The 22,992-nt window shown below is 40.6% G+C and overlaps 1 protein-coding gene across 2 annotated transcripts in view; it reads right to left on the reverse strand.

Moving 5' to 3' along the window:
• SPATA6 (spermatogenesis associated 6) overlaps nucleotides 1–22,992 on the reverse strand; it is a 60,610-nt gene that overhangs the window by 8,287 nt on the left and 29,331 nt on the right. For both annotated transcript variants that reach the window (XR_016350236.1, XM_075935945.2), the window contains exons 8-11: nucleotides 22,129–22,216; nucleotides 19,531–19,571; nucleotides 16,496–16,677; nucleotides 3,438–3,537 (exon numbers count right to left, since the gene is read on the reverse strand). Coding sequence is in view for 1 of the 2 variants with exons in the window: in XM_075935945.2 (XP_075792060.1) it covers nucleotides 3,438–3,537; nucleotides 16,496–16,677; nucleotides 19,531–19,571; nucleotides 22,129–22,216 (411 nt within the window). In the remaining variant the exon portion in view is untranslated. The remainder of the gene's footprint in view (nucleotides 1–3,437; nucleotides 3,538–16,495; nucleotides 16,678–19,530; nucleotides 19,572–22,128; nucleotides 22,217–22,992) is intronic.

The following is a 22,992-nucleotide window of genomic DNA, read 5'->3' on the forward strand; positions in this document are numbered from 1 at the left end:
ACCAATTCATTCTCATGCCTTCGTGCAAAGAAGTCATACATAGCAGCATTGGTGTCAAACTGTACTGTTCAGTAAAGCACAACTCATGAAAATCCTACAGTCTAAAATCAGAGAAGGTACAAGATAGCACACCACTGGCAGTGTGCGCTGAGGACACACTTCACACAACAAACATCACTCTCAGAAGGTACGTCTGCACAACAATTAAAATACCCATGGCTGGCCCATGCATGTTGACTTGAGTGAAGGGAATGACCCGTTGGTCTGAGGTCTGCAACGACAAACGAATGGGCACAGGCCAGCTGTGGGTTTTTTTTAACTGCAGTGTAGACATACCCAGAGAGGCTGTCTGGAATGTGGAATGCCAAGCAAGGGAAGTAGGAAACAAGACATGAAATTTCAAGTGAGAAAAGGAGACAAGGACCAGTACACAGCAAGTATGGGAGAACACTTTGAGGAGGCAGGGTTGGGAGCTGGAGATGAGGGAAGTATAAAGCAGAGTGGAACTATGGACTGCTTTGACAACATGAAAGATCTTAGCAGATACGTTGTGGACGGACTAAAAGGGGGAAAAAAGAAAATGGGAAGGCCAATAAGGAAGAAGAAGGAAGGAAATTACTAGAGCATGGACAATCATGTTAGTGCCTGGTGTGAAGAGAGACTAATTTTGGAAATGTTGCAAAAAAGGAAATGACAAGTTTTGGCAACGGTGTGGACATGATAGAAGAATAAAAAACAAATACAAAATAACACTAAGCATGAAAGCCTGTAATACAGGAATAGAGGTGGCAGTATGAACCAATTGAGGAAAAATCCAAGACAAGGAGGAGTAGGGGAATAGTTCACTAGGTTCACTATAATGAATCTGAGATAGCAGCAAGAAGACAAACTGAAAGTAGCAGAGAAGTAGATTTATGGATAAGAGGACCCAGAGAGAGAGAGAGAGAGAGAGGTCAGAGTCAAGAATTAAGCCCTGGGAACTCTGACAGAGAGGAAGAGGAAGAGAAGATATTGCCATAGAAAAAAGTACTACAGAACTGGTTCAAAAGGAAGGAGAAAAACCGAGACAGCTCAGTAAATTGGAAGACTGGATACAAATAGGTATCATCAGTCCTTTCAAAGGTGAAGAGAGCTAAAGCCATTAGATCTGGCCAAGAAATTGTCATTGGTTTCTTTAGCAAGAGTGGTTTTGCCACTTGACTATACAGAAAATTAGTCTACAAAGGGTCAAAGTCAAGGAAGGAATAGTCCATACGATCAAGAGAGGAGGGAAAGAAAGTTGGGAGTCAGTAAGATTTCATGTTGGGAGAAAAACAAGGGAATGTTTTAATATTAAAGAGAGTGGTTGAGGATAAAGATGAGACCAAGACTCCTTCCCTCCTTCATGTCCAGTGACAGAATTGTGATAGGTTGATTTGAGATGTTTGTACAACATTGACTTTCCATGCTCCGTTTATCTATATTTACTCGCAGGGAAACCTGACTACACGTATAATTACTATTTGTGCCAGAGTGCTGCTGATGCAGGAGTTTGTATTTGTGCAGTTCTCAATAAAGAATGGTTTAAGATACTCAGTGCTGCAATAAGCTGGCATGGCATATAAAATGCTTCGCTCACCCCCAGTTATGTTGCATGCACAGGTGGAGCGACAACAGAAGTCTGTGCTTTGGAGATAAGAGATCTTGGGAAGGGAAATTTCTCTAGTGTTTTCCCTTAGAGAATGGCAGAGATTCAAAAGGCAACACAGAGCAAAGTTTGTCTACACTACACAGACATGGCCCTGTTGCTAAAAGTCTAATGTAAATGGAACAGGATTTGCATTGCCAAGAGAAATATGGACCACTCCTGTGGATAGCGAGTCATATACGCTGCCACTTATCGAAGCAAACTTTTCTCTCTCGGAAGGGAAGGGGAGAGAGTTGGGAGGTTTAAGCATTTGTGAATGTCAAAAGCTTTGCCACTCAATTGGTAGTGTAGACAAAACTTGGACTGAAACGTCATGAAATAGGTTCCGAGATTTCTGGCTACACAGATTTGATTTTTTTAAGCACAATTCTACACTGAAGCGGGTTATGAAAAAGAAACTCCCTCTGTTTCTGGATGGAGTAGCACTATAAATCAAGAGCCCAGTTTCTATTCACAGCTTACTTATTGGGTAACCTTAGCAAGCCATTTCACATCTCTGTACCTCAGGTTCCCCATTTCTAATACTAGCTCTCTTTCATAAATCTTTAAGTTCCATGGATGAAAACTCTAAGTATTATCACTACTGTGGGTATGTGTACACTACACAGCTTTTAGCGACAAGCCTATGTTGACACAATACTTCCATGCCTTTTCGAAGCATCTTTCTCTTTGTCAGCAGGAGAGCACTCTTGCTGGCAAAGAAGCTTTCACATTTACACTTACCACCGCAAAACGTCATCATTCATGGGGAAGAAAGGTTTAAGTACCCATGAATGACAAAAGTGTGGTCAATCAAGAGCAAGTGTAGACCTGTTCTGAGTAGATCTGCTCCAATTGAGTTTCACGAACATTTTTTACTAGTTACCTCTAGTGACTTGGATTCCAGGCTAGCTTACAGATCAGTAGCACCGTTAATTGCATTTCAACTACAAAATTATTGGTAGGGGACCATGAGTTAGAATGAACACAGACACTGACTTTCAGATTCTAGGTTGAGGTAGGCAACTCAAATTTCAAATAAAACCTTTTTACTTGTACACTGATTAGACCCACAGAGTCACCAAGGCACAAAAATGGAATCTCAGTGCCAGTTTTACTGAATCACTTTCCAGAGCAGAATTGCTTTTATGGATGTAAAAGCTTAACATTTTTAAAAATCTTGGCCCGTGTTTCTAGAACTCAGACATGCCAAGAGATGAGTTCACTTATCTGATTACAAATAGCCCTAAGTTTTAATGGAATGGAATACACTGGTCTAGGGCATAATCTTATTCATGAAAAGAGCACTCTCTTCCTCTTTCATTCACAGGAAGATGAATGAATGAAGAGAAAGTAACATGCATCTGAGAAACAAAGATATCTGAACAACACTGAGTACAGCATCACCAGTTGGGTGGCGCTCAGGCATTTGGGAATTAAGCCCTTACCTTTCTGAAGCTACATAACAAATCTATACCAAGCTTATTCTAAATTGGAGGAAGACACAGAAATGTAACAAAAAGTCACTATCCCTTGATGCTCTGTGAGGGAGTTAACACAAGCCCTGTCCGTAAAGGCTGCATAATGCCTGCCACATTGCACTTGAAATAGCTCAGCGATGTGCAGAATCCAGATTCCAGAGCCGCCTACCAAGTCCATCACTTGTACAGAAAAGGAACCTTTCTATTACAACAAATCTGTAGGAGGCACAATTTTCTTCCTTAAACATTTAGTGGCAATAAATGTTTTAGCTTGTAAACATAAAACTTACAAATGTTAGCATTTGCCTAGCACTGTGTGTCCTTAAAATGTTTTTCACTCGTTTATGGATCTCTTCGCCATTTGCAGGGGTAGACCAACCAGAGTTGAACCTATAAGAAGGGGGGGGGGGAAGGGAGAGAGAGAAAATCAAAGAAAGATTTTTAGTTTAAAGATGGCCCACACTTTTTGCTGTGAAGTTTACTTAAATCAAGAAACGCAAATGATTTGGAATGTATAGACGGTTAAGGTTCAATCCTCTCTTGTTCCTCTGGTTGCTCAGTGGTTTAGGAGATTAGCAACCAACATTAACCAAAAGAGCCACAGTAGTGTGAATTCATGGTTTCATTTGCTATATATTAATATTTAACGTGTACACCAGGAGAAATACTTATACTTAACTGTGTACCTATGTTATTGTCACAGCAATATGACAGATCAGTATTATTATTTTATCAACTACAGGTTCAACCCCTCAAATCCAGCACATCTGTGGACCACACAAACCTGGCCCTCGACCACCAGATGCTCGGGAGCCCCAGTCTCGGGATCCCCAGCCAGCCTGGCAGCAGTGGTCCGGTGACTGGGGATGGGTTGGCGGAGGCTGAGGATCCTCAAGGCCAGAGACTCTGGCTGCACCAGCAACAGCCGGGCTGTCAGTGGCTGGAGATCTGTGGAGCTGGGCATCTCTGGCTAGACCTTCAGGAGCGGGATCAGCAGCTGGGGATCCCCAGGGCTGGGCTGGTGGTGGCTGCAAAGCCCCGGCTCTAGGGATCCCCAGCTGCAATGGCAGCAGCCGAGCCACCGGGGGCTGGAGATCCCCAGGGATCCCCAGCTGCGCCACCAGCAGGAGGGTCATCAGAGAACCTTCCCTGGTCTGGTAAAATCCCTCGATTGAGAACGGTCAGGTCCTGAAGGTGCTGGACCAGGGTGGTGCAACCTGTACAACCCAGCAAAAGCATCCAGATTGGATAGTAACTTAGATCGGTTAATAATTAATAATCAGCGTTTCACTATCAAGTGCGGGAAAAAGCCGCAAGAGACACATTAAAGAGTCACTTGTGGTTCTGAGACTCAGTCTGAGAATCACTAGGCTAAAGAAACCTTTCAAAAGGTGCACTGGGAAAATGCAGCCACAATTTCAATTATGTGCAAGGATTGTCCATATTTGCTGTGCATTGATTTATGCTCTTTATATGTAAGGCTGCGTGTCTGCCATGGAAGACTGATTCCATGAGTTTCCATGACCTCCATGACTTCTGTAGTGGCAGGACAGCTGGCTCCAGGGCTGTCCAAGCCGATCAGGCAGCCCACGGGCCAGGTGCATTGGCCACTATTGGAGCAGTTTGGGGCTCACAGCTGGGGCAGGGGTCTGTGGTGCCAGGTAGCACTTATCTCAGAATCAGCCAGCATGTCCCTACAGATCCTAGGGGGACGGATGGAGGTGAGCTCCTTCAGGCACTGCCCCTGCCATGAGCTCCACCACAACAGCTCCCATTGGCAACACAGAACCATCCCCTGACAAATAAGGGCACTAGAATTTTTAAACATGGACGTGAGACGATACAATGAAAAGCACCTTGCAACCTGCTGTTTGCTGATGACTTAGTGAGAAGCGAGAAAGACAGATTCTGCAAGCTGACTTTGAACTGTGACAGCATAGTTTGGATTTCAAACTACAAGTATTTGGATTTCAGGTGAACATTGGTAAGACTGAGGCTATGACAACTGGGGGAACTGACTGTCAGGGATGTTTTGAAGGCTAAAACTATAATAGGGTTCAAAAAAGAATGAATGTTTCTGGAAGACAGGTCCATTCATGGCTATTAGCCAAGATAGTCATGGAGACAACCCCATGATCTTGGAGTCCTTAAGCCTCTGACTGCCAGAAACTGGGAGTGGAAAAAAGGGGGTGCAACATCCAATAATTTCCTGTTTTGTTCATTCCCTCAAACACTTGGCATTGGTCACTTTTGGAAGACAGACAAGGAGTCAGATAGACAACTGGTCTGACCAACTATGGTCATTTTTAGGATAATGATTCCCTCCTGAGTGATGTGTGGCACTAACTTAACACTGTGTGATACAAGTAGCAAGACTTGACCTCAATAATGCTAAAAGACAGAGTATCTGAAATTGCACTTTGATCCACATTAACATATGGAACAGAAACGTGGCCAGCTACAAGAAAGGAAAACAGTATGCTCTCCATCTCAGAAATTAAGATACTGAAATGGCCAACTGGTTGGACATTTTATGGCAGGAAACAAAATAAGGTCATAAGGGCCTAATGTGGCTTGCCCCAACAGACAAGTTGGCCAGGAATATCAAGCAGAGATCAGACAGCTGTATCACTAGGATGGTTTTTGAATGGTTGTGGACAGAAGATGACCAAGGAAAAGCCCAAAACCACTGCACATGGACCAGATATTAATAGACCTCAGAAATGCCAATCAGAACAACAGCCTGGTGTGTATTATCATGAGTTTTCAAAGAAAACTATAAAAAAGTCACCAACCCCCAATAAGGAAGAAAGATGGTGACTCAAAGGATTCAATGTCATCTAAATTCTTGTGTGTCAGAGAACCACCAACATCTAACTGAGCAACTTCAAATACGGGCAGGGTATTTCTACCCTTTCCTTCATTTTCCTTTATCCATTTGATCTATTCTAAATTATTCATTATTGGGTATGCCTCAAGGTCTTCCCTGTAAACAGCCCCAATCTTTTCAGTCTATCCTCCTACAGGATATTTCCAAGTATCTATTCACCTGTCATCCATTTTTGCACCTCTCCTGTTTTAACGATCTCTCATTGGAGAAAGGCTACATAGAATTGACACAGTCACCCAAGTGAGGGTTATCACTGATTTATAGAGCAGAATATTTTTAGATTCCTTATATAATTTAAGATTGTGTTTGCTTTTTGACCATCACTGAGGAGACCCTTTTTTCATTAAGCCAAAAATATCTTTTTCTGGAAGCATTACAGTTAATTTAGAACCTAGCAGCATGTATGAATAGTTCAAATTATTCTATTGTTCTCCAGATCCTGAGAATAAAACAAATCTTGTCAGAGTAACAGATTTCAATTCACCATTCTTAGAAAAAGGCCAAGTGGTCTGTTGACTTCTTTTAATTGACTCATCATGAAAGATATTATGAGTGAGAAGGCTGGATTCTGCATTTTCTCATATCACTGAACTAAGTCTGATGTACAAAATTACACTGAATACATATAATTGGTATGCAGTAAATTGCTAGAAAGCTGCAGCTCTGCAGAAATGCTCTGATTTAGAATGAACTAGATCAGGTAAGAGAAAATTAAAAATCAAGAAAAAAGAGCAAGGTTAGTAATGTGATCTTCCATCTACTTGTAGTCACTAATTCCAAACCTTAGCACAAGGGAAACTGCTGCTGAACTTGTGCACATAGAAATGTAGATTTACAAGCAATTCAAGTGTGCCAGTTCTTATTTTCACAAATGAAATGTGGTCCATGACAGTGTGGCACTTTGCCTCATTTATTTTCATTTTGTCAGATTTCCTTGTGTTGTTTCATATTGGAAAGACAGTCAGACATATTGCTGCAGTTTATAGAATTTGCTTTAAAAAAAACCCAGGAAATAAAGTAGCTAATGTTCATTTGGAGTATTTCAAAGCACTGTTATTGATTTTGCGTTTGCAAATATCCTTTAGAAGTCATATGCTATTCTTATCAGAAAAACCATGTGCCACAGGAGAAGGCTAAGTATTTAGTAAAAAACTATAGGCATTTTCAGTGGCATTACTGAACAATCCACTAGTGTGCACTGTGGTATAAGAAATGTTTGTTGATCACATAACCCTGAACTTAATTTACAAAAATCAAAACCTTAAGTATGATTAAAAACAGTATCAGCTCCTTTTTAATTAGTTTTGCCAGTATCTTTACTGTCTAATTTTAGTAATAACTACAAAGCCTAATCCACATTTTAAGTCATAATATTAATATTTACACCAATCAAAACTCATCCTAAAATAAAATTATGCCAGAAAATGTAACACCCATAATCAAAATTTAAACAATTTAATGATGCGATAACTCCTATTGGACAGATTTTATAAAATGGTTTCAGAGCAAAGCTTCTTAAACTATAAATAAAGGAATTTCATTTGCCTGAAACTAATAATGTATTTTAAAAACCACTAGCTACTTATTTATGTGATTAAAGTGTCAGTATTCTATTGCTACGTTGGTGGAAAAGTCATTTCATTTCAATGGCTGTTTGCCCTGATAAACTTCTACGGCTGTATTTTGTCATACTTCCAATTTTCCTGGGGACTTGCAAACATTCTGCAGTTACATCAGTTTAAATTGTTTATTGATTCCAATAGATTGTATAAACACTTTGGAAGTATAGCTCAGTGACCTAGAAAAAAGCCAGATCAGAGACGTTCTCATCATTCATTTAGAAGATGCTATGTCTAGGTGCAAAACTATTTTCCCTTGGAACGTGACTAAAGGCATTTATTTTCTTTTATGAGGTAAGGTTTTTTTTTCAAGTCACACAAACAGAAAACATTTACCTTAGTGTCGGGGGGGAGGAGTGAGGAACCCAAGTCCGGATGTATAATTCTCAAACATCCATTAGGATGGGACAGACTATTAGTAATTCAAATATATGTGTCTATACTGTTTAACTATCAATTTAAAACCCTCAACTTTATAATAAATAGGTGTTTTCTAAATGTCAGACAGTCCCATAATTCTTTTGCTAATATCACATATGAGCAAGAAATCCTACACCATCTTGGTTAGCAGAGTTAATGCAAAAGCTTACTAGAAAACATTTGCAGTGCATATAACCCCTTCCCCATCAGTAAGCCTCCCAACAGTGTGTGTAATTGTGTGCATGTGGCCTCCATGAAGAATTTATCAACTTCAAGGCAGAGACTTCTTGCTGAGAAGAAACTACATACAAGGACAAACTATCACAAGACAGAAATCAATAAAGTACTATAGTAGCAGATTCACAATTGGAGAGCACAACTGAAGACAGAAAAAGGGAGAAAAAAATAACTCCTTAGATAAATATAACCATACAAGCAGCTAAAAGAATCTTTCAGGAACTACCCATGTAACATGAGAGATCATCCAGAAAACCAAATACAGGTACACTTAGTTCTAAAATGGATATAACATGGATATGTAGCAACTGTAATATATCAGGTTGTATGGGGGCTCTGCTGTGAGGGTCAAATCGGGGAAAATTGCTTAAAACCAGGGCTACCTGCAGCCCAAGACTGGGGTTCCCTTCTGTAAAGTACCAAACCATACCAGTCACACACAGCTCTCCAGCTGCCAATCTGGCCAGCAAGAAGTCGCACAAACAAATCCCCCGCCCCTTCATCTGTGCCACAACCAGCACCACTCGCACAGATGAAAGGTTGTGAAAATCAATCTCACCAACTCCAAACAGGTTCCCCCAGTCGCAAAGGACAGGCCACAGTCTCAGGTCAGTTTATACCTCAGATCTCACCCAAAAGAGCATGCTGTGCTATTTCTTTAGAATCTAAAATCTAAAGGCTTATTAATAAAGAACGAAAAGGCAGAGAGTAAGACTGTTAAAGAAAACACATTACATACATCAATCACCAAGTTCTTGACGCAGGCTCTTAGAACAGATGTAACAGAGTGCTAGCTTAAAAATCTCTGATGTACATCCTACATTAGGATTGGTCAACAAATCCTTTCCAGCCCTCTGTCCTTAGCAAGGATGCTTTCTGGAGTAAAGAGCAGGATTGGAGACAAAAGATGAAGGCGCCCTTAGGCTCCTTTTATTATCTTGCCCATGCAGAGGGAAATCCATTGTTCTCCTGAGTGATGGTACCTCCCAAACTGGAGCTGATCACATGACCAAGTGACCTGTCCATATCTCCTTAGGCAAAAAGCTATGGTGTGCCTGCAGGTTCCCAGCCACATTGCATTCCTCAGGTGTTTATTAGAAACACTTGAGAGCCATTGTCCAGGCAGCATTGCTATTCAGCACAGCTATCCACTGAATAACCACTCCCCACAATAGGTGGTCCAGGCTTATTGCTATGTCCCAGACAGAGAACATTTAAAATAAGAGAGCCCAAATTCATAACTTTACATATAAAAGTCATACAAGTATATGAATAGCATACATAGAACCAGCAGAGCATAAGCTTTCATTAGACACCTCACTTGGTCCACTTTGCAGAGAATTTGGGGCAAACACACAACAGTGTGTGCAACAACAATCTGCAGTTTCCTATTATAAATCAATAACGTGACAGCATTACAAGTAATTTTATTTCCAGTTAAAGGATAGGAAGTAGCTGCTTACTAACAGTAACTTGTTCTCCGCATATATTGCCAACACACAGACATGCTGCAAGGGTTGGACTACCTATAAAAAGTTTTACAAGCATAATTAAGTAAGTAAAGGATGCATTTTTTTCCACAGACATGATTATGGTAGTAAAAGCCCTATTTTCGATTTAGCTATACCAGTAAAAGCTGTATGGTTTATAGCACATAGCTTTTTTCAGTTTCCAAATCTCAAGAAGCAATTCTGGAATAAGCACCTTTATAGTTATACAGCTGCTTCCACTCTACGGAGATTTTGCTGCTTTAACTGTGAAGAAATAACTTAAAGAAATGTTTTTAAAAGTGAAGACAAGTACTAAGAGTCAGACTGATGGACCCTACCCCCATACAGTATGAAATAGTATAAAATATGCATAACTCAAAGATAATTTGGACAAAATGTCTATGTAACCTATCAATTATAATGTCACAATCTGCTGGATCTGTATATCTTATTTTGGCGTATCATTCTTGTATGTGAAGTTAGAAATATGGGGTATGGAATTTTTTATGGTTTTCAATGTGCAAACAAAAGCCATTAAGGGTTTTTCCAATGCTCTGACAACCTGGATCAGTGGGTGATCAACTTAATTACCTGTAAACAGCCTGGTTTTGTCTCTTAATTGTGAGGACTGGTTGGTCCTGGAAAAACCATGTGACCAAACAAACTTATACTAGTATATCAGTTTAACTAAGTAATTATCGGGGGGAGGGAAAGAAGCAAGCAATTCACACCCAAAAGAACTGGAAAGCTATCATATTTAAACTGGAAAGCTATCATTCCCTTTGTCTTTGGCTGGCATAACACACTCAAGAGAGTAACTAGAGACTCTGGAGAAAAAAAGCTTTCCTGGCTTGGGTGTTTAGCCAAAATAAAAACAGTTTTAGGGTAAGTTCCCATTTCCCTTTCATGTGTTAGAACTAGCTATGAGTTTGTTTTGTTATTTTTAATTTGTAATTTACTTGGCTCTGTTTTCACTTGTAATCACTTAAATCCTATTGTTTGTACTTAATAAAATTACTTTTATATACTATCAAACCCAGTGTATATAACTGTCACCCAGAGAAGCAATCAAGGTGTACATCCTCCTTTCAGTGTTAAAGGGGGCTTGCCTGAATGGGCTTTCAACATATGAAACTCTCACATGGTGAAAGACGGAGTTATTTGGGGTTCGGTTTCCAGGATGTTGTGTCTGCATTCTCCTCAGAGCTGAAGTGATTCAGTGTCTGCATTGCTCTTTGGGGGATAGGAGGAGGTGATCTCAGCTCTGTGCCTTGGTTGGGGGAGACCAGGAGATTTGGCCTAGCAGGACAGGGTGATGAGAAGCCCCAGAGAACAAGGCGGCGAATGTCAGTGGCTTTGTCAGCACACCAGAAAGCAGCCTCAAGGGGTCTTCCGTGACTGCACCCCGTCTCACAGACCATGGCAGTACATAATTGTTTAGAGCAGTTCCTCCGAGTGCTAAATTCTGAAGACAGGGTAAAAATACCTTCTAATGGTCCCTCAAGTTCCTCTACATCCCCAGAAATCCTGGGCTCTGAAGCAGATAAGAGGTAGTGCTACAGTACAGAAGCACATTGAGAACAAGAGCTCTTGCTGATAAGTAAACTCATTTAAAATTAATAATGTGGAGACTAACCAATCATTTTTTAAGGTGGTGGCTCTTAAACAATGTCCTTCAATAGAATCATAGAACCATAGAGCTGGAAGAGACCCCAGAAGGTCATCAAGTCCAGCTCCCTGCTCTAGGCAGGACCAATCCCAAATAAATCAACCCAGCCAGGGCTTTGTCAAGCCGAGACTTAAAAATCTCTAGGAATGGAGACTCCACTACTTCCCTAGGTAACCCATTCCAATGCTTCACCACTCTCCTAGGGAAATAGTTTTTCCTAATATACAACCTGGACCTCTCCCACCGCAACTTGAGACCGCTGTTTCTTGTTCTGCCATCCGTCACTACTGAGACCAGCCTTTCTCCAGCCTCTTTCGAACCTCCCTTCAGGAAATTGAAGGCTGCTATTAAATCCCCCCTCACTCTTCGCTTCTGCAGATTAAACAGACCCAACTCTCTCAGCCTCTCCTCATGGTCATATGCTCCAGTCCCCTAATCATTTTGGTTGCCCTCTGCTGGACCCTCGCCAATGCGTCCACATCCTTTTTGTACTGGGGGGCCCAGAACTGGACACGACTCCAGAAGTGGCCTCACAAGAGCCAAATAAAGGGGAATAATCACATCTCTGGATCTGCTGGCAATGCTCCTCTTAATGCAACCTAATATGCAATTAGCCTTCGTGGCTACAAGGGCACACTGTTGACTCATATCCAGTTTCTCATCCACTGTAATCCCCAGGTCCTTTTCTGTAGAACTACTACTTAGCTGGTTGGTCCCAAACCTGTAACAATGCTTGGGATTCTTCCGTCCCAAGTGCAGGACTCTACACTTGTCGTTGTTGAACCTCATCAGATTTCTTGTGGCCCAATCCTCCAATTTGTCTAAGTCACTCTGGACCCTCTCTCTGCCCTCGAGTTATTTACCTCTCCCCTTAGCTTAGTGTCATCGGCAAACTTGCTGAGGGTGCAACCCATCCCCTCATCCAGGTCATTAATAAAGATATTGAACAAAACCGGTCGTAGAACCAAACCTTCGGGCACTCTGCTAGAAACCGACTGCCATCCTGACATTGAGTCGTTGATCACTATCCGCTGGGCCTGGCCTTCTAGCCAGCTTTCTATCCATCTTATCGTCCATTTATCCAATCCACATTCCCTTAACTTGCTGGCAAGAATATTGTGGGAGACCGTATCAAAAGCCTTGCTAAAGTCAAGGTATATCACATCCACTGACTTTACCATGTCTACAGAGCCAGTTACCTCACAATAGAAGCTAATCAGATTGGTCAGGCATGACTTGCCCTTTGTGAATCCATACTGACTATTCTTGATCACTTTCCCCTCTTCCAAGTGCCTCAAAATGGATTACTTAAGGATCCCTTCCATGATTTTTCTAGGGACCGAGGTAAGACTGACTGGCCTATAGTTCTCTGGATTGTCCTCCTTCCCTTTTTTGAAGATGGGCACTACACTTGCCTTTTTCCAATCATCCAGGATCTCTCTCGATCGCCACGACTTTTCAAAGATAATGGCCAAAGGCTCCTCAATGACATTTACCAACTCCCTCAGTACCCTCGGATGCATTAAGTCCAGACCCATGAATTTGTGTACATTCAGCTTTTCTAAATGTTCCTGACCTGTTCTTTACCCACCAAAGGCTGTCCATCTTCATCCCATTTTGTGTCATTTAGCACATTAGTCTGGGAGCTGACCTTGTTCATGAAGACAGAGGCATAGAAAGCATTGAGTACTTTAGCTTTCCCCACATAATCTGTCACTAGGTTACCTCTTTCATCCAGTAGAGGCCCCACAGCCTTTCTGATCACCTTCTTCTTGCTAACATGCCTGTAGAAACCTTTTTTGTTATCCTTCACATCCTTTACCAGTTGCAATTCAGATTGCGCTTTTGCCTTCCCGATAACCCCACAGCATTCTCGAGCTATACATTTATAGCTCTCCCTGGTCATTTGTCCAAGTTTCCACTTTTTGTAAGCTCCCTTTTTGTGCTTAAGTTCACCAAGGATTTCCCCTGTAAGCCAATCTAGTCTCCTACCATGTTTGCTTCTCTTCTTATGCATCGGGATGGTTTCTTTTCGTGCCTTCAGTAAGGCTTCTTTAAAATACTGCCAGCTCTCCTGGACTCCTTTCCCCTTCATGTTAGCATCCCAGGGGATTCTGCCCATCAGGTCTCTGAGGGAGTCAAAATCTGCTTTTCTGAAGTCCAAGGTGTGTATTTTACTACTCTCTTTTCTTCCTTTGGTCAGGATCCTGAAATCTACCATCTCATGATCACTGCTTCCCAGGTTGTCATCCACCTCTACTTCCCCTATTAGTTCCTCCCTGTTTGTGAGCAGAAGGTGAAGCTGCGCACAGCCCCTGGTCGGATCCTTCAGCACTTGTACCAAGAAGTTATCCTCAACATTCTCCAAAAACTTCCTGGATTGTCTGTGTAATGCCATATTGGTCTTCCAAAATATGTCAGGGTGATTAAAGTCCCCCACAAGAACCAGGGCCTACGATCTGGAAGCTTCTCTCAGTTGTCCGAAAAAAGCCTCATCTATCTCATCCACCTGATTCGGTGGCCCATAGTAGACACCAACCACAACATCACTGTTGTTGTTTGCACTTCTAAACTTAACCCATAGACTCTCACAATAGGCTTTTCTCCCTCTATATACTATCATTTGCTCTGGATATGGTGTCAAGAAAATAACAATTGTAGCTATGAACAGATCTCCAGACAGCAGCCCTTCAAATTTCAGGTAAGGGCACATTGCATATACACACTTTGCAATACCCTCATTGATTGACCCCTTAAGAATTCAAGCACAACTGGTTTATAACACAAATGGATTCATTTTTTTATCCTTTCGATAGTAGGTTTTTGAGCTCAGGTGGGTGATTCTCACATTCTTCTCCTGAGGCCATAAACTCTCTGACTTCTGAAATGGATTGGTCCTGTTTAAGTAGACATCAACGCTCTTGACATGCAGGGTGTTCAATTTCACCTCCTCGGCATAGTTATTGAGGCATTGTAAACGAGACAGGCAGAAATACCAGCAATTGAAACAAAAAGTGAAACATACATTTGTCTAGAATTTGGGGTGAAGCTTAAGTAGCCACTGGTCTTTGTGGAATACAATAGAAGATTAGCAAGGCCTGTAACTCAAACCCTCCTGGTCAAGTTAGCTGTGACAAAATATGAGATCTTCACTGAGAGGCAATACAGAGAGCAAGACCCTAAAAGTTCAGACACCCTCTCATAAGTTTATTTAATACCAAGTTCAAGTGCCAAAGAGAAATAGGTTCCAGAACAGGAGTGTACAAGTTTGTATGACGTTTAAAAGAACTGTTTCATCACAGAACAAACACAGAGCCCCTTTTCACCAGGGTAGGGCCAGCATAAGCAGAAATGGCAGATAGGTAACCATCTGCAGTTTCCAGAAACAGATCTGACAACAGAGATTGAAGGAAGTCTAAATCAATTTGAACTGGCAAATAAAATGGGTCACAGCTTCTATGAGGACTAAACTTTTTAAAAAGTTCTATTAATCATCATTCTTCTTTCTAATGGATGGCTTTCTGGACTCCACTATTTTAAGATATTTTACCCTAATTTCTATAAAGGAGTCTGGATGTGTTATCCTGTTGGGGCAGGAGATCTTGACTTCAGCAAGAGAGAGAATAAATCATCGTGGGACAAAACTAGAAGCCAACAAGCTGGGATGAAATCATGAGTCCACTGAAATCAACGCAAAACTTCCATAGACTTCAAAGGAGCCAACACATACATGGGTCAAGTGGATTCATAGTGGATTAACCAAGATCACCCAACAATAAGATGCCCAAACTTTTCCAGTACTCAGGGAATGAGAGAAACAGAAAAAAAGGATCCTACACATGGACCCTTGTCTGTTCTTAAGCAAACCTGATTGTTGTTTACTGTTTTGACTTGTAGCAGATGAACCCGTGTCCTATCTATCCTACCTAGCAGGAGTCACACAAGCACCTGAGGACAGGAATGACCACTCATGATGATCTATACTAGTTGATATTTCAGTGTGAAAGGTGAGTTTTTTTTCCAAACTCGATGCATCATTCTAAAAGCCCCATTTGCCTCCCAGCACACTAGAAATTACTAAATATCACGACCGTCCATTCTTTTCTCAGTTCCAGCCAAAGACCTTTGATCTGTAGCTGATGAAGCCCATTTCAGCGGCTGTAAAGGAGTCTCAAACAAAGGGATTATGTCAGTTTGAGATTTTGCATTATGTTTTGACATCTAGCAAGATTTAGCTGCCAAACTACTTGTGCTGGGCGTAGAGGGTATTTTCACAGGAGAAAACCATCTGGACTTGTATGCTACTGAAGACTCTTCCAAAAGCAAGCTCTGGAGCAAAGTCCAGTGATTTTGGGCCTTTTTGAGTGTCACAGCCTTTAGCAGAGGAATAGTCAATAGGTAGACAGAGTCATAACCACACTGTTAGGTGCTTTGGAATGGACCCCAAAATCTGTTTGTTTACTTATTATAGTTGTTATTTTTAAAATGATTTCCTCTAGAGTTTGGACACTGACCAAGAAATTTGGACCTTGACAAAAAATTAATTTACTACTCCCGCTTTGTGGAATGCCCTTCACCAAGGTATAAAGAGCACTTTAAAGCAGACCCTGTTTTGGACATGCAGTCCTTTGATGCTCGTTCAAATGGTTACATAAAACAACAAGAAATCCACAGTCATTTTCGTCTGTGTCACCCAAACAGTCAACCTACTCTTATGCAAACTATGCCATTACTCACAATTGCCAATTATTCCAAAATTTCACTGACAACAAACAAAAATTTGTTTTTGGGGGGAGGGATAGCTCAGTGGTTTGAGCATTGGCCTGCTAAACCCAGGGTTGTGAGTTCAATCCTTGCAGAGGCCATTTAGGGATTTGGGGCAAAAATTTGTCAGGGATGGTACTTGGTCCTGCTGTGAAGGCAGGGGACAGGACTCAATGACCTTTCAAGGTCCCTTCCAGTTCTAGAAGATAGGCAATCTCCAATAATTTAAAATTTAAATTTAATTTAAATAAGCCTTTACCTTTCTCTAAGAGAAGAACGGTTTAGTACAGGACTTGAGGGATATTTCTGCAACGAGGAGGGTGCTGAACGTACTAATGAGCCAGTGGAACGAAATTGCCTACTAGCAGTACCCAGTGTCGGGTGATCATCACAGCTGTCAGAAGAACCATCTAAGTCTTTCCCATGATGAGACCTGATGATCTGTGAAAGAAAAAAACAACAGTGCAACTTCAAACAATATATAATAAGAACCTTAGCTATGTCTGTGCTTAAGCTAATGAGGGGCAGAGATGTAACACTTCAATTTGTTTCTGTATGTAAAACAAAGTTAAACATTAGACTAGCCTATTTTAAGCAATACACATAAGACAGTTATTTACAGAGGCTTGCATATAACACTAGAGGGGGAGTGACAGCAACCAGTGTTCCCTCTAAGCTCAGAGACTGCACAGCTTCATAGGTGATTAATCAGTTCCACCCAGTCAGTCAGCTCCATGGAGGGAGCCCTGAGCCTCTAACTGGATAGGGCTGATTAATCACCTGTGGAGCTGTACTGCTACACAACTTAGAGAGAACAGCAACCCCCATAAGTAAGAGTGCATTCCATACTAGATCCTCTTCCTCTCACCCCAACCTTGTTTTCAGTCATTGATATCTTTCTGAAGTTTCCACCTTTCCAGCTGAAATGCTCCACGATTGCTTTCTGAATGGGCATTTTTAGTCTCAGCTAAAACTCTTCAGCCTTATTGGATTATCAGGCAAGATTGTGGGGAAGAGACACTTTGCCCATTATAAAACAATTTTTGTCGTTTTTTGGAACGGCTACAGAGCTGAAACAAGTCAGAGGTAAAAATCTGAAACAGCCCTCGCTGAAAAAAGTACCTTGCAGGTTTCTAGAGAAGAGAGTCCATAGAGATTTCCACTGAAAGTGTTTCTCTATTTGGCCAAATTATGACCCTTTAAAAAACTGCATATGGACCTGTACAGTGCATTTTGCATGGGTTCTCTCTTTAAGCTTGCAAAATGGAAAGCAACACCCTGTACGCTTGAGTGATTACTGATAAAGAAAATGTGTAAGCAATGCAGAAGGGTTGCTGCATTTCTTAAGTTTTGCCATGTTAATAATCCTCTAGTATGGCTCCTTCTTTATCCAGCGTCTCACCCCCCATCAACTAGGACCAAATTCTGCATTGACACTTTGATCTCTAGATACTGCTCCAGACCCACAAGGGGGAATCCTTGGACCTATAGCTCCATGTCAAAGATGTGAGTGGGATAAGAGCGTACATTTTCCAGCTTAGCTTGTAGGCTTAGGGAAACAGGCCATGTTTCATCTTGTTTGCCATGCCCACTTGCTCTGGAAATGCTATTTCTGTGTAAGATTTGATATGTCCCCCATATATTCTTACCAAGAGATTCATCACAGCGTTATTCATATATAACCCCAATTAGAGCTTTACGCCGCTAGCCTTGTAAAGCACCCTGTGTCCTATGGGAGGAGTTTGTTTTGTTATTTTACACCACACATGTATAAGAACTCAATACAATTTCTTGAAGTTCTTCATACTAGGCAGGAAACTGTCTAAAAGGCAGGTTTATATCTCACTCCACTACACAATAGAGTATTTTTAGGTGAGCTTTAATGGAAGTTTAATACCCTAGTCACACCACATGAAAGACCTAAATTAACAATAAAAGCCAGAAGAGTCCAAACATTATGTCCCCATAAGCTATTTCACCTAACAATTTTAAAAGATGCATCTGATGTTTCTTACAGAATTAGAATCTCATTCAAAGGTAATCCTCAGATTAAACACATACAAACAACATTTCCAAATATCATCTACTTTATTAAATGTAACACTGATTTCCCCGTTAACAGGTACATGACACCAATAATTCTCAGTCTTCTTATTCTACACAATGCTAACATCATCTAGTTCAGAGCTGTACAATAATTTTTGGCTACAGAAAAGATATAGTTTCTTCTGGGTTTTTTTTATTATTATTATTTGGTGTTTTTTGTTGTGTTTTGTTTTTTGAGCCAAGAATGCTTAAAGGCATCAGGAGAGTGATGAATTTAATCTGTATCTGTTACACCTATGTGCTCCAAACAACAACTACTGCTAATATCTTCTTCCCCATTTGAGAAAAATGGATTAGAATGAAAACATTCATCATAAAAGCATAGTTAGAAGTTCTCTGTACAGTTTATCACTTATCACACTATGGAACAATCCAGAGGCAGCAAAATATATTAGACTTACATGCCACATAAAATTGCATTCCTACACAGTGAAAGTTGAGAAGCTGACAAGAATGTATGGCCTGTATCAAAGTTTTATCCTTTTAATTCACTTTCTTTCTCCCTCCTTGCATCATCTCTCTTGCCAGTCATTAGGAAATCGAACAGGGCACAAATACAACAATTAATGGTCTACTAGCTAAATGTCCATGGTATTTCAGGAAAGACAAAAATTAAGAAAAAAGGACAGAATAAACAAAGAAGTTGGATCTTATTTCTCACATCTGTCAGGTGGGTGAGAGAAACAAACCCCTGCATCCCAACCAAGAATGCAGGAAAAGCAGCTAGCTGAGGAAAGAAAGACAAAACTTGAGAATAATCACAAGAGGCAAACATTTGAAGTAACAGCACACTGCAGGCTCAGGTGTCATTTACACCACTGCTGTTTTACAATGCTATACTGATATAAAGGATCCTCTTGAAGTGGCTGTAAATGTAATTTCACACTCACTTTAAGGTGCCGTTACTCACCCCAGCACTGTAAAGTGAAAGTGACATTACTGTAAATAACAATTAGATTCTATAAATGTAGAACGTGATTATTTACTATGAGTTTATGTCTATAGTGCATGCAGAATGTATTGAGAACGCTTCATAATATACTAAAACAATATCTATATTTAGGCAATGATGCAATATGCATCGTTGATTTCACTCAGGCACCTGAAACAGAAATCTTACAAACTTTACCATTCCAAACACTCCAAAATATAGGAAAAAGTTCATGCAATTTAATTTTCATTACTTACTTTAGTGTACTTGGGTCGATAGCTGCCAAGAAGAGAAGGATCTGGAAAAAAGTGCACCCCAACAGAATTTTTAAATATACTTTGAGAGTATAGGTCTAGAAGTACATGCACTCTATGGCATTAAAAAAAAAGTCTTTCCCAAAAATCACCTTTCAAACAGTAGCTAAAACAATTCTCTGTTATACACTGCATGATTCAAAATAATGGCATGGCCTGTGGTGTTTTAGTTTCAATTTCTTCATCTGACAATACCTTTAAGTTTGATTGCAACAATCACATTTTGTCTACACTAGAGACCTTACAGTGGACAGCTGTACAGATGCAGCTGCCTGCTGTAAGATCTCTCACATAGATCAGCTATGCCAACTGGAGAGAGCTCTCCAGCCAATACAATTAAAACATCCTCAACAAGTGGTGGTAGCATCTTTTCCACTGACAATGCACTGTGCACACTGCCTCTTATGCTATTTATTTCGAGTTTCCTTATCCTCTAATCATAACTCTGGTCCTCTGAAGAAGTGGGCTGTGCCCACGAAAGCTCATGATACCATCTACATGTTTTGTTAGTATATAAAGTGCTACCAGACCATTTGCTTGCTGTTCTTTTTTCTGTAACAGACTAACTCGGCTACCCCCTGAAGCTCGTGAGTTATATTATTATTCATTGCTTAAGCCAATATAAAGTAAAACAATACCAGAATATGTACCGTATTTTCTACTGGCAAGCCACTTTACAAAGGAAGTCAAATTTCTATCCAAAGATAAATCCATTGTGTACCCACAGGACAGCTATTCTCACTCTATGCTATGCCTTGAACCAGTTTGGTGGATAGTACCTACAAAGTGAAAGTGAGTCCACCTAATAGTATCTAATACTTAGTATTTCTGTGCAATTTTAGATACCCAGAGAGGATGACAAACAGAAAGGGGACACAATCTACCCACAGACACATGCACAGAAATTCCACTGGTATGAATAGTTTCCAAGTTTTGATAAAATTTGGTTACATCTAAACAAGACCATATTTTTGGGATCCTTGATCCCTCTAAAGCACGGGGGAAAACCCTTCTTTAATTAAAAATGTCATAGCATCTGTAGATCCAAATTTTCCATAACTGCCTCTGATTCGGCATACACAAAATGATGAAATTTAGTGTGTAATTTGGGGGTACAACCAAATAACCAAACTTCTAAAAATCCCCTCTATAGAAAAGCAGACAGGTCATCCATTTTTTAGTATCTCACAAAGGATGAAAGAGAACTGAGACGTTATTTCTAGGATTAGAACATTTGATTCCAGGAATCTGTACTTTTCAGAAGTTTGATTCTTGTAACTGGTACAGCCTACCACACAGGCAGAGGGTGTCTCTCCCCCAGTCACTGTTAGAAGTGACACCTCTTTTCTGAGGTAAATTTCAGTTCCCTGGTGACTGGCCCGAGACCACTAACTCATATTACAGAATAATATGGCTCTGATAATATCAAACTGCTAAAGATTACTGTTTACACCCTGAGATGAAAGGCTTTGCATCTCAATGCTTACAGCTGGAGCCTCCAGTCCTTCTACTGTGCAAAATACCTTTAATTTACTGTGAATTGCAATGAAGATATAACTAGTAAGGAGTCACAATAAAATGTAAATAGAAGTACACAAATACTAATGAAGTTCACTTTGATTCATGCTATCATCTTGCATCAGCAAATACTGAAGAACTTAAGCCAAGTTTTAAAGTACTCCCTTCCTTAATTTTACCTGATACAGACAAGGAATCTCCAAATCTGTGGGAATACACTATATGGGAGAAGGATTGTTTTCAACAGAGCTCTCCACTAAAGGATTCTAACTTTAATCCATGGATTACTGGAAGCAACAGAGCAAATAATCTGTGTCGTGCATATGGGAAATAAGAGATCAGAAGCTAAATAAATCAAGTGGCAAAGCATAGCCAACACTGTGTTTTTCAGTTTGCATAACGATATATAATTATAGTGCCTTCCCAGTACACCAGCCCTGTAGGCTTAACAATAGCATGCCAGATGTACTGAAATTAAGAGTGCTACATAGTCCTGTATTTTGTTTCAGCTACACCAGACTAACACAGCTACATTTCTATCACTGAAATTAAGAGGTAAGCATTATAGGGGCTTCTGCAGCTAGGCATTGTAGGCACTAGCCCTGGTGGAGCCCAATAACCAGACACTTGGTTGAGTGAAAGGGTATTTTACCTTGGCTGGAAGGAAAAGGAAAGGTTGCAGATATCCTAGGTGCAGGAGTTTAAGAGCTATAGTTACAAGTGAGTAATGGGATAGGGGAGTTGTTGGGATGGTGAGGGTTCCCGAGGCCTAGTGCTTTTGCAGGCTTCCATAACAGGATCAGTTAGTGTCTGTAACCAGGTGCTTCCTTGCCAGCACAGGCTGTACTTTACCAATGCACCAGCCTGATATTGGGGGACACTGTTTACAGATGACACAAAAGGACTGAGAGTAGTTTACTTCGACTTTAGCCCTGCTGTGTAGACATACCTTAATAAGTTAAAAGTCTACCCTTCCGTATGGACGAGGAGTATCTAAGATTAGAGATACAAATCAACACTTACCGTAAGATACCCTGGACATAGCTTCTCGTCCCCTGTCTCTGTTGAGATGCCATGTATGAACATCAACAGGGGAGCTCGGATATTCAATCTGGAGCCAAAACATTATTAAAACATTTAGTGTGTGCAGATAAATTTTTAACTCCACATACACACATTAAATTACCTTTCCTTTCCGTATGTCTTCCTCTACTTCCTTCTTGTTCAATTTCTTAATCTAAGATATTTCATGATCATGTTTAGGAAGCTATTCTCCATATTTTATCTGTGTGAATGTAGTATTACTCCACAGACAATAGTGTAAGCACATAGTTATAAAAACCCTTAAACAGAAATTAAAAAGCAAACCAGAAAAGAGGCAAGAGTGTGACGAGCAACAGAACAAGGTGTAACGTATTGTCTTATGTATTAATGTAGATCCATTAGACCCTTCTTACAGAAACTCAAAGTAACCAATAAATACAGGTTGAACCTCTGTAGTCTGGCACGCTTGGGACCTGACTTGTGCCAAACCAGACGATTTGCCAAACCATGGGAGATCAATATTGTCCAGCAGCACTACCAATACTTTCACTGCTTACTGAGCTCTTAGAAGACATTTAGGGTAAATTAGAGTTAAATAACAGCACAGAACACTGAGAGCTAGGAATGGTGGCTCTAAATAAATTTTATGGGATCATGGGAATCTTGGCCACACCCATGACAAGTATAAATTTGGCTAACTGAAATCATGCCAGACCAGATGGTGCTGGACTACAGAGGTTGAATCTGTATAAGTTCTTGTTTTAAACTTTGCCAAACATGAGTCTGCTATAGGAACCTGTCAAATAAAACGAAAAAAGGAAAAGCCTTCTTTTTTAACATTCT

This window comes from Pelodiscus sinensis, chromosome 9 (assembly GCF_052426305.1).
Source record: "Pelodiscus sinensis isolate ZL-2025 chromosome 9, ASM5242630v1, whole genome shotgun sequence".
Lineage (NCBI taxonomy): Eukaryota > Metazoa > Chordata > Testudines > Trionychidae > Pelodiscus > Pelodiscus sinensis.